The sequence below is a fragment of the Brachyhypopomus gauderio genome, chromosome 6 (assembly GCF_052324685.1).
Source record: "Brachyhypopomus gauderio isolate BG-103 chromosome 6, BGAUD_0.2, whole genome shotgun sequence".
Lineage (NCBI taxonomy): Eukaryota > Metazoa > Chordata > Actinopteri > Gymnotiformes > Hypopomidae > Brachyhypopomus > Brachyhypopomus gauderio.
The window spans coordinates 12658962-12675732 of record NC_135216.1 but is presented as its reverse complement, the minus strand read 5'-3'; the positions used below and the strand labels follow the sequence as shown (position 1 = coordinate 12675732).

The window sequence follows — 16771 nt, the reverse complement described above, 5'->3', positions numbered from 1 at the left end:
TGCAGTGCTCACTGTTGCTACAGTCATCACTGCAGTTGAATGAGACCAGGTATAACAGGCTACAAGGCTAGCAGAATCACCCTTTAGTCAATATACGCTAGCAGAATCACCCTTTAGTCAAGATACGTTTTACTTTTTAAACTTTTTCAACTTAAACACAGACATGCTGGCTCCTGTGTGACAACTTTCCTGAAAGATCACAGTAATTGAGGTTAATTGACCTGAATTCTAAATGCGTTAGTTACGGTTACTTTTTTAATCTTCAGGATGGCATACCTTATTCAAACGGTTCTCTGAATCTGGGCCTAATGGCAGAATAAGTGTATAGTCTACTATTGACGTCTTATACACGTATTTGTTTTTTTAAGTTTCACTTGTCGCCATTTATGAATTTGATTACTAATGAGCAGATCTTTTTAATCTGTTTTCTTTTATAGTGTCCTTACGTGTGCCTTAAATAAGGCATGCCGCCCTCATGTGTTTGGGTGCAGTCGTGTGTGTGTGTGTAAGTGGCATATCAGACACAGTAATCGTGCTGTGTCGAGTTCCTCTCCTGCATTCTTAGGACTTGGCTTTTTGTCTGGACTTTGCCGTTTTTAGATGCTGATTAGCAACCATCTCTGGAATAAAGATCTTCAGTATCATCCATAAAAACTAAAACAGTTAAAAATAGGTGAATGAGATACAGGGTTAATGTGACTGTATTGGCTATGTGTGTGTGTTTGTATGATTCTTATACTTGGTAAATGCTCCACAGAAGTATACTGTTTAAGGAAGTCCAGTAGGGTCATTAAACAACATTGTGACCTCAGGCCAACAGTCTAATCATGTATTATCGATGTCCCATAAACCTTATACCTCCCTAGTGGAGAGCCAATTGAATTCCACAATTTCGATTCAGAATCCATTCTTCTCAGGAGATCTGTGAAAAACTCCACAATATACAGTCATGTTTTTCATGTGAAAAACAAAGTAGCCCCTCTTTGAATTCTATGGTTTATTATGTATCGGCACATAATTTTAAAAAATCAGGTGGTCCTTAGCAGGTTTTACAGGTAAATACAACCTCACATGAACAACAACACATGACATATTAAACCATGTCATTACAGAGGCAGTTCTGGGGGGGGGGGGTGTCTGGGGGGGCAGTGCCCCTTCACACATCCTTGGCCCCCACTAAGGCCCCCTAAATGAGGCACGGTGTGAGACACATCATTTTGTGAATGGCAATAAAGCAGCAGCAGTATTGGCAGCATAGTGATTTTGTCCCTGTAACAGACAATCTGGTTCCAGTCTGGGTCCATTCTGCCCCACCCCCAGTTCAGATGGTCTAGAACCTCCACTGTGTCATTATTTATTTAACAAAAACAAGACCAAAGCAGTGTGTGAAAAACGACCCCTTTACTGTGGAATACCTGTTGAATCCCCTTACCGCTTCCATGGGAATAGGAGCTGAAGCACCTAATCAAACACCCTTGACTTATTGAGCATCAGAAACAGTGACAGCAGGCATTTTGACAGTGTGCTGGTCTGGAGCAGGTGTCTGTTAACATTTTGCCACATTCGGGTGTGTATAAACACAATGCCACAATGCCAAAGTGGAGGTGTTTGGGCTTAATTCACAGTGCCACATTTTGGGATATGCCACGGGACTGCGATCCCAAGCACAGAAAATGGGCAAAAATTCCTCCAGAATGATTAGAGAGATTGATGATGTGAGAGATTGATGACGTGAGAGATTGATAATATGAGAGATTGATTACTTGATTACTTCGTTGTAGCTGCGGAAGGTGCTTCTACAAATCTGTTGATTCATGGGGGACTTGGTTTTTCACACAGGGCTTCTCCATTTTGACTTAATTTTCATTAAAGATCTGTTGTGGTGTTCATCTGAGGCTATGTTTACCTCACTTTAAGACCTGCTAAGGACTAGATTATTTTTAAAATGCCCTGATAAATCGAGCCATAGAATTCAAAGGGGGTATATACTGCCTATTAGTGCTCTAAACACCTCACAAATGTGTTTTTACATCATTAACCTCGAAATCTGGCTGCCTTAAATGGATGCTTGTCATCTAACCATGCAATAATACCCTCGGTTTTTGATTAATGTTCCTAAGTTGTGTGTGGGCAGGTCAGACAGGATGATGCTTTGGATTAGTGAGCCTGGTAACACAGAGGAGAGATGTCAACCATCATGGGTCCTCCTGTGCTCTGCTGGGCAGCTGTAGGTGGGCAGGAGATGGGTGCGTTCCTTTCTACTGAAAGGTCAGAAGACCAGACCTTTGGGGTTTAACTATGACTGCACGCTTTAAGCATCACTTTAACTCACTTGGTCTGTCTTGGCTGAGAGTTACAGGTTAGCTTACAGTCAGTCACATCAGGTTATATCGCATTTTTTTTTAATGAATGCAACAAGTGTTAAAACCTGGACCAAAATACTGCAGTGTGGCTTTCAAATGCATGCCTTCCTCTGACGTATATTAAATCCAGCTGCTTTATCTTTCCCAAGTACTGGCTCTGCAGTGTTGGCAAGCAGCTGTATGTGGATGTGTAGGGCAGTGCCAAATACCTGACGTGAGCGAGCAAGCAGGCACCTGATTGGCTGGCTCCCCTTTTAGTGGTGTGAGAGGTGTCCTGCTGTTCTTTTACCCGGTGAGATGAAGCAAGAGACCGCTGGCAATGGCTAAATTGGAGGGTGCAGTGGATGTGGTTTTCCCATTTAAGTCATTTAGTCAAAACCTGACTCTATGGGTCTTAAGGCCAGTATTCAGATAGTAGAAATGTATTTCTCATTATAAAGGGGCTATGCTGAAAGATGCACCTGTTCTATGGTGAGCAGATCTTTTGCGCCTCCTGTATAAAGTGAGCTCAGATGGAGTAAGCTCTTGATAGGTCGATTCTGGCTGCTGTGCAAGGCTGTCAATATTTCATTCTGTGAGGTCCTAGTGTTTGGAACTCGCTGGAGAACTTTAATGAGAATGAAACGCTGTCTATTGACTCAGGCCACCCGAGTGTCGAGAGAAACTGCTACTCTGGACCCCGCTCACTCAGGGGTCGGCTCCCAGAATGCACAATGCCTTCTCCACAGGCGCTGCATGCATTTCCCAGTTCCCTCCTTCTTTGCTCTGCACCTTCACTATGCACACAATGAATATTGCTCTCTCTCTTCCTTCACCTCTCAGAGTCATTTATTATTTGCCTGTGAAAGAAAAAAAAAAGTGCTGTCTCCTTTATTGGACTTATTAGCTGAGCCCCGCGACCTTGCAGTCCCACAGCTGTGGAGCTGAGAGGTGTGACAGGCAGGGGCTCCTCTCCCCAGTTTTAATTAATACTGGCACCAAGAGATTGATGGAAAGGTGCCGCAGGCTGTCGGCATGCCACGAACCCTGGGGGAGGGGGGCTTTGGGTTGGGGGGGTGGGGGGCGGTGGCAATTAAAACCTAGGAGAAGTGTGCACAAACAGCAGGATGCAGGGACAATAAAGGGAAGGGAGGAGAGATGGATTGGAGAGGGGTGGAGACTCACCTGGTGCTCTTCCTCAGCACATCACCGTGACTCATAAAGAATGCAGGACTGTGTGTGTGTGTGTGTGTGTGTGTGTGTGTGTGTGTGTGTGTGTGTGTGTGTGTGTGTGTGTGTGTGTGTGTGTGTGTGTGTGTGAAACATCTGAATGTTGGTACAGGTAGAGGAAATGACACTCCAATGAGTTCTTGTTGGATGCAGTTATGTGGATTTTTTCACTACGTATACACAAGTGCACTTGTTTTTACACATGTGAGGGGCATCCCATGTGCCCCAGCAGAGGCCAGAGACTGTACAAAAAAGTCTAAAACACATCTCCGCTAAGGTTACGTAAACCCACACTCTGAAAAACTAGTGATCACAGCTCAGCGGTAACCCTGCTTTTTTAAATAAGACATTCTATGCTGGATATCTCCTGCTGAGAGAGTATATGAGGAAATCTCATTCAGCATAATAGCTTTCCCGCGTTGCCCTCGCATGTGCCTGGGTGTTCCAGCCCTGCCTGAAGCTGCAGGGAGGCGGGACAGCACTGGGACGGGCATGTCCCGCTAAAGAGCTTCAGCCATGCAGTGCAGGTCATTACAGAAAAGGCAGAAAGGACATGGGTCAGTACAATTCAATTTAGAGCGATATCTCACCTCAGACAAATGACTCGAGGGTTTCCATGAGACACCACAAACATGTATTCTCCGAATACGAGATTTTATAGAACACTTTCCGTTGTCTTTTTTATCCGGTTCTTGTTTCCCTCAATGGCCTATGCTGAAACATGGTCAGTGGGACAGTATATATCACTGAGACCTTTTTAACTGAGGCTCTCTCTCACAGCCAGTGTGAACACAGGTGTCTCAGGCCCAGCTGTTTCCCTTCAGCATGTAGTCTCAGCTAAATGCAGCCTCCCAGAGACCTTTATAAAACTCTGCAAGTCTCATGGGTGGATTTGGATTTACCAATAACAGCACGATAAAGACCATCCTCTTTAACTGACAGTGTTAATCCCTGTGTTTGGAACAACAATCACATTGTTGAGCTGTAATGAGTGATTGGGGTTGGTAGCATAGCAGCTAGCAAGATGTCTTCTCTCTCATTTCAAACCTGTACTCTCTGTGGTCAAGCAGGATTGTTTACTGATTAGGGATGTAAAACATGATTTGTTGAACACATGAGTTTAATCACCTTGTGCTAAGCTTGTTAGTTGTTTATCACAAGAGGTTATAGAAGAAATTATATGGAATATGGAATATATGGTGTTTCCATTTGAGGTGATCTGTTGTACTGTGTTCTGTTGTAACTACATGAAAGCAAATTCAACAAAGGTACAGTAAAATGGAATTGTAAAATGTCCTGCCATGGCTGTTAGAGTGCTATGATGTTTCAGGCTTCAGAGAGAAGCTCTGCTAATCATTGTCATTATCGGCAATCTTAATGTCTCCTAGCACAGCAATTAATTCAGTGTTGATTAACATTGATAACTGCCCTAGTTATAATAGATATTACATTGTAGATATTACAATAACCTAATTTATTTTTATTAGATCATTTCAATTTATTGCAGCTGCAAGAACACCACCTATCTCTAAAACAACTTTCCCTTTGGAGAAAAAAGCAGGCCTAGTGTTATTTTCATCTAAACATCAACAAACTATTGTTTTATTTTTACCTGCTAGAGATTTTAAGGTTTAAACAGCATAAGGGGAGACAGAAAATGTAAAAACAAACAAATGAATGTGTCTGAATTTCTGTAGTTGTATAGTTAAAACAATTTGTGATCAATAAAATGGCTGACACAACAGTCTTCCCATCTGTTCTGTTAGAGTGCATACAGTAGACATGTGCACTCTTTGAAAAAGAAACCTTGGTGGTGTTAACACCATGCCCTGTGTCCTCCACCAAGTGAAATACAGAAATATGTTTCTTGTATTGTTTTGTTTTTTAAGTAACTGAGAATATAAAATAATGTAAAAATCATAATATTGAAATTTGAAGGAATAACCCCTCTAAACACTTAGCAATTAAATATAGCAAATTATGCTAATTCTGTCTAATTTTGTCAAAGTGTCCTGCGCAGCTCTGCTCTTTGTCTGTTGTTTGCCTGATTGTGTGGATATTTTCTGGTGACTTAGTGAGAAGTATCAAGGGAACAGATGTGAGAGTGACGTTACCAACAGGAGAGAGAGATGATCACTTATATAATACAGCATGTGGACAAAAGTATTGGCACACCTGCAGATTAAATTTAGAGGAGTGAATTACCATGGACCTGGTTCCTCCTTTGCAGCTATAAATGCTTGCACTCATCTGGGAAGACTTTCTACAGGATTTGGAGTGTGTCTGTAGGAGTTGTTGCCTATGCATCCAAAATAAATTTTGTGAGGTCAGACACTGATGCTGGATGAGGTATTGGATACATGTTCTTTTTTTTTTTTTTGGTATTGGATACATGTTCTAGTTCATCCTAAAGGTATTCAATAGGCTTGAAGTCAGAGCTCTGTGCAGGCCACTCAACCTTTTCCACAACAAACTCACTAACCACGCCGTTATGGGGCTTGATTTATGCCCCTTTATGCTGGAGTAGAGCAGAGCCCTCCCCAAACTGTGCTCACAATGTTGGAGGCATACCATTATCCAAAATGTCTTGGTATGCTGAAGCATTAAGATTTCTCTTCACTGAAACGAAAGGTCCTCAGCCAGTCCCTAAGAAACAACCCCGTAGCGCTATCCTTCCTCCAGCAAACAATACACTTGGCACAATGCAGTCAGGCAGGTAATGTTGTCCTGGCATTCACCGAACCCAGACTCATCCATCAGACTGCAAGACAGAGAAGCACGATCACCCCACAGAACACGTTTCCACTGCTCCAGAGTCCAGTGGTGTTGTGCTTTACATCACCCTAAACGATGCTTGGCTTCATGATCTAGTGCTTGCATGCAGCTGCTCGGCCATGAAAACCCATACCACAAAGCAACCAGGGCACAATTTTTGTGCTGATGTTAATGCCACAGGAGGTGTGGAACTCTGCAGTTATTGAGTCAGCAGAGCGTCGCCTATTTTTACGCACTGTGCACCTCAGCCCTCGGTGACCCCGCTCTGAAACTTTACATGGTCTGCCACGTTTGGTCGGCCAAGTTGCTGTGATTCTTAAATACTTCCACTTCAGCAATACTACTTACAATCAATTGTGGAATTTCTGGGAGGGAAGAAATTTCACAAACTGACTTTTTGCAATAGTGACATCCTGATACAGCACCATATTCAATTTAACAGCTCTTCAGAATAACCCATTTTTTCATGAATGATTTGTAAAGGCAAGCTTTATAGCCTTGTTATACAGCTGTGGCAATGGGACAAAATAGGTCTGAACACCTGAATTCAATGATTAAGAAGTGTATCTCAACATTTTTGCCTGTGTAGTGTATTTTATGCATTTTTGCATTGCCATTCCTATCTCAAGAATAGGCATAAAGAGAAAGAGAGAGAGAGAGAGAGAGAGGGAGGGAGGGAACGAGGGAGGGATAGAGCTATTCAGGTCTACAAAAGGATCAGGTGGTGTATGCTATCGCTCAGGATTCTGGGACGACTGTGTCTCTCTCCATGATTTAGCCTGGTCAGTAAACCTGAAGATATCCACTGGAGTACTTTCTCCTATCAAATCAGCGCGAAATAAGAGCAGATGAGATGTATTTTCCAAACCCCTCTTTAGGTCAGCAAGGTCACAGTTATAACATATTGTAGGCTAAAGATTACCTCCATTCCAGTTCTGATCACATAATGGGGGGAGGGTGGTAATTTAACTTAGAACTTATTTGATTGTGTCCATTGACACTTGTTTTAGTTTGATATCCAGTTTCTGTGAACCCAATGAATAGTAGAAGTGAAGACCATGTTTCCACTCTGTTAAAGTCTTACTATACATTAAATAAATCAGTACCTTCATTAATGTTATCAGATTGATCCTGTTTTTAAAAAATATTCTTCAGTTTTATGCACTTGAGTAAGGGCTGACTTAACTTACCATAACTTTTACGGCCACCCCATTTTTTATTTCATAAAAGATGTTTTGATTTACTCTTCAGTTGGAGGCTACATGCAGTAATAAAATTTGTGTCAGAACTGGATGTGTGGCACTGCACAAACAGTTCATGACTGTAAGCAAAAATTGTGATCTTCAAATAAGAATTTCCAAAGAATTTCCATATGTTTATGTGTGAGAGATAACCGACCTTGGGGCTGTGTTATAACCTGAGGAACAAATGTGAACCAGCAGAGTGAGAACTCAGAAGATCTGAAGTCAGAAAATGCGTTCTATGACATGCAGCACTGGGTTTTTGATTCTCTTAATGCTGAAAACACACTTGGCGGTGCCTAACAACATGACAGAGATGTTCAATAAAGTGGGTTCTTACAAAGTTATACTGTACGTACTTAGCATTTTTTTTCAGTATGCAAATTGACTTAAACCTGCTTACAGTGGAATAGTTTGACAGGAAATTGATGGTGTAGTTTAAAGGAACTTCCAACAGATTAATCTCAGCCTTTTTAAACTTGAGTTCCATTTTACAGGGAAAAAAGGTCCAAATGAACCTTATTCCATACACACAGCCCTGTGAATTAGAGGGAATGCAAGTATTTTTAAGCTTTCAATAGTCCTATTTTCACATCCTTTAACACACACACACACACACACACACACAAACTGAAGCTAGTCAGCTGAGGTTGACTGTCAGTGGCGCAAACATTCGCAGCTCCTGTCACCATGGGGGCCTCAATAGGTGTGAGTGCTGTCTTTTTATAGGGACGTGACAGTGTGTTGATTTGTTCGCACCTGAACTCTGGACTCCTGGAGTCCCTGACACAGAGGCTCTAGCCTGAGTCATCACACTCAGTCCAGCATAAAAAGGCCAAACAGGAAACTGATGGGCATGGGCCTCTCTTTACAGTATAATAATATCCTGATATCAGTGTAATCTACCAAAATGAACTGTGGGTGCAGCTGCTTTAGTTGGGTTTTCTTGTGTTTGGTTATTGTGAGGATTACAATTCTAAGTGGTTTGGCCTCTAATAATCTATATTTACTTTCTCCCTTCCCTCTCTCTCTCTTTCTCTCTCTCTCTCTCTCTCTCTCTCTCTCTCTCTCTCTCTCTCTCTCTGATTCTAGCTGTCTTTTGCAGCAACAACTCCTGTCCTGGCAGATAAGAAAAAGTATCCAAACTTTTTCAGAACGGTTCCCTCAGACAATGCAGTGAATCCAGCTGTGGTTAAGTTCCTCAATTACTACGACTGGAGAAGAGTGGGGACCTTGACCCAGGACGTGCAAAGGTTCTCTGAGGTCAGTCAAAACATCTCAAGTTATGTTACTCTCAAAGAATCCAATTAAACCAGTGTTATTTAAACATGAAAGATGAAGCTGTAGATGAGTGTAAACCAGGTGTATAGTGAACAGTGAAAATTAAAGATGATGTTTTTACGTATGCCATGTTTCTATAAATAGGAAAAAACGAAGTAAATAAGGAATTCTCTGTGAAATTGAGATTCAGACATGCAAATTCACACTTCAAGGGCATTTATTTTGCATTTGATTGTTACAGAACCTAAATAGCATCATATTATAATTATAGGCAACTTATGCAGGCAACATAAATATACAGAAGTTAATACAGCTACTTGTGGACATGCACACAAAATACTGGGGCAGCTTTTCAGCAGATATACATTTTATCCCTAGTTTATTTGTTTGTGAGCTCCAACTGTGGCCTGATGTAGGCCCTGTCTTTGGGCAAATGAAAGGTTTAAGAGTGACGTTTAGAAATCTTGTATGATGTACTATATTTTTAAATTATTTTATTATCATGTACCATGTTGTACCATGCTATATATTATAGTTATCCACATTATTGATCTTTAAAGAGCTGCAGATGCCTCTCCATTGAGACTGCTATTTCATTTGACTGGTCTTTAGTGTTAACTAAACTAACTTAAAGGGCAAAGTCCTTGGTGGAGTTGCAGGGCTTAACCAGACAGTAAGGAAGGGGCCAATGCCATCAACCTGCCAGGGCAAGGCTCTAAAAGCCTGATTAGCACGTTATGCTGGTGCCACACTGCCACCCTCAACTATTGCTCCAGCATGGTGGACAGCCACTCAGCAAGATGTGACCTTTCACAGTGGGACAGCGGCCTATGTGTGGTTGCATTCCAATGAGGAAGTAAAACTGGCCGTAGCTAAAGTAAAGGTAAACACAGCTGAAGTAGCCATAGCTGAAATGAAGGTAATGTAGCTGAAGTAAATGTAATGTAGCTGAAGTAAAGGTAATGTAGCTGAAGTAAAAGTAGCCATAGCTGAACCAAAGGTAAACACAGCTTAAATAAAAATAGCCATCGCTGAAGTAAAAGTAGCCACAGCTGAAGTAAAAGTAGCCATAACTGAAGTGAAAGTAGCCACAGCTGAAGTAAAGGTAAACACAGCTGAAGTAAAGGTAAACACATCTGAAGTAAAGGTAAACACAGCTGAAGTAGTCATAGCTGAAGTAAAGGTAATGTAGCTAAAGTACAAGTAGCCATAGCTGAAGTAAATGTAAACACAGCTGAAGTAAAAGTAGCCATCGCTGAAGTGAAAGTAGCCATTGCTGAAGTGAAAGTAGCCATAGCTGAAGTAAAAGTAGCCACAGCTGAAGTAAAAGTAGCTACAGCTGAAGTAAAGGTAGCAATAGCCGAACAAAAGTAAACATAACCAAGGTAAAGGTAGCCATAGCTGAAGTGAAAGTAGCTACAGCTGAAGTAAAAGTAGCCACAGCTGAAGTAAAAGTAGCTACAGCTGAAGTAAAGGTAGCCATAGCTGAAGTAAAGTAAACATAGCCAATGTAAAGGTAGCCATAACTGAGGTGAAAGTAGCCATAGCTGAAGTAAAGGTAAACACAGCTGAAGAAAATGTAGCCACAGCTTAATTAAAGGTAAACACGACTGAAGTGAAAGTAACCATAGCTGAAGTAAAGGTAAACATAACCAAAGTAAAGGAAGCCATATCTTAAGGGTGTGCGTTCTGTTCTTGTACTTGTTAACAAGTGTGGCTTGCACAGACAATTAAAGCTGCATATTTACACTTTTAATGATTAAACCCTAGAGAGGTTGCTAACTAGGAAACATAGGTTAAGTTCCACACAAGTTGCAGTGGTTATTAATAATATTTGCAGTCAAAAACCAAGTCACAACCCATGAGGTCCTTCCCAAGTAGCTTCATCAGGACCCTGGTGTGAGGGATTTGATCCAGTTTCTTCTAACCCATATTTACCTGAATATGAATATCAAATCAAATCAAGAAAATTAAAAAATAAACACCTTTCGTTATTAATATATGACTAGATGGAGAGTTACCCAGTGCATAAAAACAAACCACTTCTACATCATTTTGTTGTTTGGCTTGCTTTGATGTCAGGCTGCTGTCATGTGAGCATTAAAATGCATGTTGTCTTTGATATGATTAGTCATATAAACGTACCAGCATTTATGTGGAGAGTGAGAAACCACTTGTATTGGTATGACACTGGGCCACTTCATTTGATAAGCATAATTGAAGGAGAACCTCTACTGTGCTTGGTCATGCTGTACCAGCTGTAGGCACTGAAACCATAAGGATCAGATGGCAAAACAAGAGACATTTGAAAATACTGCTCAGATGACTTTTAATTTTAATGACTTAAATCTGAACACAGCAAACAGTTGCGTAGGAGGTATATTTCAACCTTGCGCCATTTTTATCATGTGTCATGATGCCACTGTATTGCCTCCTCCCTGCTTCTGCAGTTGAACTGAGCAGGACTAAAAATACAGAAACACAAATACTCCCTTTGCCGTTACTGAGAAATTATTTTTGTAATGATGTTTTTTTTTATTATTATTATTATTATTGTTCAAACCAGCTCTATGTTTACTTTAATTTAAATACATTAATGTATTTATATTTTACTTATAAACTATTTCCCTCAAATGCACTTTTTAATTTATATTTTTTAACCATGACTTTTTCCTCTTTATGCTTTGTGTTCTGTGACTGGACTACTCTTTCTACCGAGCCAATCAAACATATTCCACCTGAAAATATTTATCTGGCAACACATTCAATTCAGCTTAAGCCTCTCTTGCCTAAATTCAGGCAGGAAGTGGGTTTATTTGCATTCAAATGTCTGGTTATGTTCTCCTACAACACAATAATAATGCAGGAGAGTGTATATTTGTTGCTCTTAATTTGTTGGCTGGTGAATTGGTGAATACAGTTTCTGACTATGTGTGGCTATACAATCAGAATAGAGTTCAGATGATCAATGGCTTATTTTAGGTATTGGAAATATAACTTTGATAAGAGAACAAATAAGAGGCAACTGAGGTTTGAAACAGAGGTGTGTTTACATTCTCTCATGGGTAGAGTGTGACAGATATTTATGAAGCTTCATTTGTGTTCTTTTTCTTTCAGTTCTTTTCTGATATTTTAAATCCCCAACAGAACAGCCAAAAAGAACAACAATGATATAATAATTAGAATATGCAATGAGATAATAATTATAATATGCAAGCTACTCTTGTATTTTGTTCCTTATGTAATGCAAAAAAAGTACTCTTTAAATTAGCACCTTTGTACTCTTAAGATTTCAAGATTTCAGAATCTTCAGTCAATGTTTAGCCTTTTGTCAGGTATTACTGTACTCTTGTTTGTGCAGGATTATTCAGAGCTCTTCATACAGTTGGAGATGAGATTGAGAAATTGATCTTTTAACTGGAATTGATTTATACCCTGTATGTAGTGCTCATTATCCATTTGATAAAAAACAACCACTTAAATCTCCACTTATTGACCCCTTGGTTAGGTAAACCTACCTTCATTGTAGTGTACAATTACCAGTCATAGCCAATCTGTTGCAGTGCACCTTCTACCCAGTTTATCTCTGGTCTGTTTCTAACAACAGGGCCTCTGATGACCGGATGTTATTTGGGTGGTGGACATTTGGTCAACACAGCAGTGGCACTTATGGGATTGGTGTGTTAATAACATGGTAGTTGCATGGTTGTGTAGGTGCTGTGGTGCTGCTGGAGATATTACAGGGTCCCATGTCCCTGATGGCAAAATATGAGCTATAGTGTCTAACTGTACACCTGAAAAGTGTTTTCATATTTCTAATAAGGTGAGTAGTAAGTGTATACCCTTTGTTTGAGCAATAGAGAATAATCCTCTTAGTTCCATCTCATTTGCTTTACGTAATTAAAGATGCCTTAATACTTGAGTGTTTGCCAAACATCTAATTTTCTTTATTGCTGGAGTGTATGACTGATAAAATAAGCTAATCTTTGTTCGGAAAGGACAGTTAAAGAAAATGCCTCTCATCCTAGTTGGGAAACATCTTTAGGGCTTGAAAAAGACTCCAGCAAGTTGCTCCTTCAGGCTAACTTTTGTTGGGGTCACCATCACAGTCTTCTCATACACACTGAACAGAGAAGCAATGACATATCCACGAGAAGCAGGACCCAGCCCTTTGCATCCCTGCTAAGAGTCACAATAGGATCCAGATATTTCAATGATTTCTGCAGCCCTTTCTCTCAGTTTTGCTAGAATAGTTTTATAGCTACACACTGCTGAACACTGATAGTGTGTGTCTGGGGGCTGGGGGTGTATGATATGTATATGTACATGCTTTAATTCTACTTACTTTCATGAAATGATTTCTCTCCTGTCCTGCTTTGCGTTTGATGTTTAACACATGTCTGTGGCTGTCAGTGGTGTTGTTCTTGAGTGTCTATCAACAAATGGATTAAAGGCTGTTTTGAATCACACTTCAGCGTGCCGTTTTGCAGATTAAGCCTCAATCCCCCTTTTTATGTGCTGAAAGATTAGATGACTAGGGCCTCAATGTGGAATTAAGTCTATTTGTTAGGCTTTGCACACTGGGTAGGATTATGTGTGTGTGTGTTTGTGACTAAAGCTGACCAAAGCTAGCCAATGGCTGCATTTTATGAGTCTACTGCTCTCTCTCTTTCTCTCTCTCTCTCTCTCTCTCTCTCTCTCTCTCTCTCTCTCTCTCTCTCTCCCCTCAAGAGTGCAAATTTCATCATTCTCCATTATCACCAACGTCAGTCAGTGACAACACAGCCAGGCACAGTGGGTAGTAATTCAGTAACCAGTAACCCTGCCTAAAAATAGCTACCCACAACGCTGATGCTGAGAGAGAAATAGAGAGAGCGGGGAGGTGGGGGGACCCACCTGCACCTTGCTTACATTATACAAATTAGAAAGCATAAACATAAGCTAGGCTGACATGGCTGTGATTATAATTTAGTTTCACAAATGATCTGTGGCTACCGCACATGCAGTGCATTACTAAACATATAACCATATTCAATTTGTATTCCAGCATCATCTCTGCTGTTGGAATTTTTTTGTAAATTGTTATTTTAACTATTTTTACTGTCCGTCTTAGTAATGAAATCATATGCATGGGAGAATGTGCAGTATCTTAATCTGTGAGGTGTCATTTGGATGTAGTAGTTAAGAGTACTAAAATAAACCCTGAAATATACTGCATATTTTCAGATTGAATTGGTTTCTAATTTATTTAATGCTTAGTGCAAATACAAACCTGGGGATTGTATGTAGGGTAGCATAAGTGCATCTTTATGTGTAAAAAAGGCCCAACATTTACACACACACACCAGCACACATAAAGGTAAACGTGCACACACGCACGTTCCTGCATGCTGTCTAAGTGGGGTAATGCATCTGAAAGAGGTCACTGTATTCTTTCTTTACATGTACTATTTTACACTAAGGTCTAGCATTAGTGACCTAAACTATACTGCACACCTTTCAGTAATGGGTATCGGTTTTGAGATACGATGTGCTCAGAGTTTTCTGCTTGTTGATTAAACATTCCAGCTACGTAAGTAGCATGGCTTTCCAATGCTAACCTGCGTTTGCACACAGTTGTGATTATTTCAAAGGGAGGACTAACAATTCTAAAATACAAAATGGTCACTCACAGTCAAAGCAAATAGGCCTACAAAAGATTAAAATGCATGACCACTGACCTAGGAGAAGAGGGGTGCCCCAGAACCCTCTGACCTCACCCAGGCAACATAAACCGGCTCTTCCCGCAGACATCCACACGAGTGCTGGTGTGTTTGCTCACGGAGAGCCGTGCGACACAAAATCAAACAAAAATAAAGGTCAAACAATCTTTCTCTCTCAGTGCAGACAAACAGTACATTCTGTAGCTGTTGAGTCTTTTTTTGTCATATTAGATTTTTTTTCTCTCTTTTTTTTGTAGTGGATTGCTATCTGTTGAGATATGAAACTGTGTAATGTCATGTCTACATCTGAGTGGTCATGGTTTCTGAAGAGCAAAAGCAGGTTCTATTGATCTAGGTTGTCTGCAAAGTTGTTTACATTATTTTCTTGTCCTCTGAGTGGTGGATTGAAGGGTTTTAAAGTGTGTGTGTGTGTGTGTGTAAGGAATATCTGCAAGGCTAGCAGAGAATTTGAAGGGAATGAAATGTTGAATGTTTTCCCATCACCAGAGGTCTTAATTAAAGATCTAAATACGCTCAGTTATGTTTGTGCTGTATGTCTGCTATCACAATCGTGATCTAGACATGGGGATTTGTTTCAAGGTCAGGAAGATATACATTTGATGAATGTTGTGAACAGATCTTTCAGTGCTGGGTCACAACAAACTTACAACCTTTCAAATCCCACAATTGCTGTATATACTTGCAACAGTTTTCTTTCATTAAGCACATAATAAAATAAACTAAATAATTAATTAACAAACTAAAGTATTTTGCCTTAAACTACAATGAAAATAAGTGCGAAATACAAGTGGGAGTTGTCTACACAAGGGCTGAATGCTCACTGCATTCTCACTGCAGTCACCGAACAGCAGGAAGTTCAGGTAACTGAGGCAATCCAGCCAGGCAGTTACTCACATAAGTTGTAAGTCATACAATAACAGCTTTGAGATCCAAAATTTAGTATCATCATTAGTATTAGTATTATTATGACACTTTATCATTAGTGATATATAGTGATTAGTGATAGTGATTATTGAATATGCACAGTAAGCGGCTCGTGCCCCAGGTGTGGAGGATCTTGTTGGGTGAACATCAAGGAGATCTCAGTATTAATATAGCTAGCAGAAATGACACCTGTCGGCGGCAGGCGCCGTTATGCAGCTGCTGTCCCCAGTCTGCCCTCACAGCCCTGTCAGGCCGGCAGAGCGAATTCTACCTGGCACACGGACGCCTTCTGATGTCTCAACATTCTTTGTGTGTGTGTCTCATGAGACGGGGCTGTGGGGGATGGAGAGCCGGAGACATGATGGAGCACCGGTGCATTTCAAAAGACTAGCAGGTACAAGAGCGAGACGGCGCTAGAGCGTGCCCTGCCATTTATAATGTAGCCATCAGTGTGCTGTGTGCAGACACAAACAAGCTCATTTGGTCTCCTGAATGGCAGGATACCTCTAAACCATGACGACAAAAAAGGGCAAAGCGATACAGTTGGGCGGTGACGGCTGGTCCGGTGTTTTGTGTTTTCTTATCTAATTGAGTGTAAGAGATTAATAGTTGCACTTGACATTAAATGAACATGCCACCTCTCTCCCCACATCCTTGTTTTGAGTCAAAATGCTTCCAGTTTGTCCTATTTAAATTGGGTTCACCTGGTAGGACGATATAGAAATCTGTTGTGTATCACCACATCACGCTCATCTCCCCGTAGCTTTTAACTTGTGCTTTGCACTTCCTCATTTAGTACTAACCATTACAGAGCCCCAAGGTCACAGGCATTGTAACACACAAACACGCTCTAACACTAATATTTGGTGTCCTCGTTTGCACCTGCGTGGAGCTACGTGACTGCACAGGCACACACTCATTCTGCTACACTCCCTCTAACATGCTGAAGCATTATTTGGATCTCCATTAAGCTGCAAAAGTTCAGCAGTCAAAACAGTGTGGGGTCGTGTGGTTCATCTGACCAGCAGAGCACACTGGTAGAGGCCCCATTACGCATTCTTCACACTTACAGTAAGAGGTTGAAAGGTCATGGATGGATATTTTTTTGTCTCAGCCAAAAGACAAGCATGAAAAGTAGCTACAGTTAGGAAGAATATGAATAAGAATCCCATTTCCAAATTTCTGTTTACTGTAGGTATATAATAATTATTATAGAATAATAACATTGCAGAAAAGTCCTGAAGTACAGGCAATA

At 40.7% G+C, this 16771-nt stretch overlaps 1 protein-coding gene across 1 annotated transcript in view; it reads left to right on the top strand.

Moving 5' to 3' along the window:
- The window catches only part of gabbr2 (gamma-aminobutyric acid (GABA) B receptor, 2), a 144216-nt gene that overhangs the window by 71380 nt on the left and 56065 nt on the right, over nt 1-16771 (top strand). Inside the window, exon 3 of the mRNA XM_077008730.1 lies at nt 8681-8851. Within this exon, the coding sequence (XP_076864845.1) occupies nt 8681-8851 (171 nt within the window). The remainder of the gene's footprint in view (nt 1-8680; nt 8852-16771) is intronic.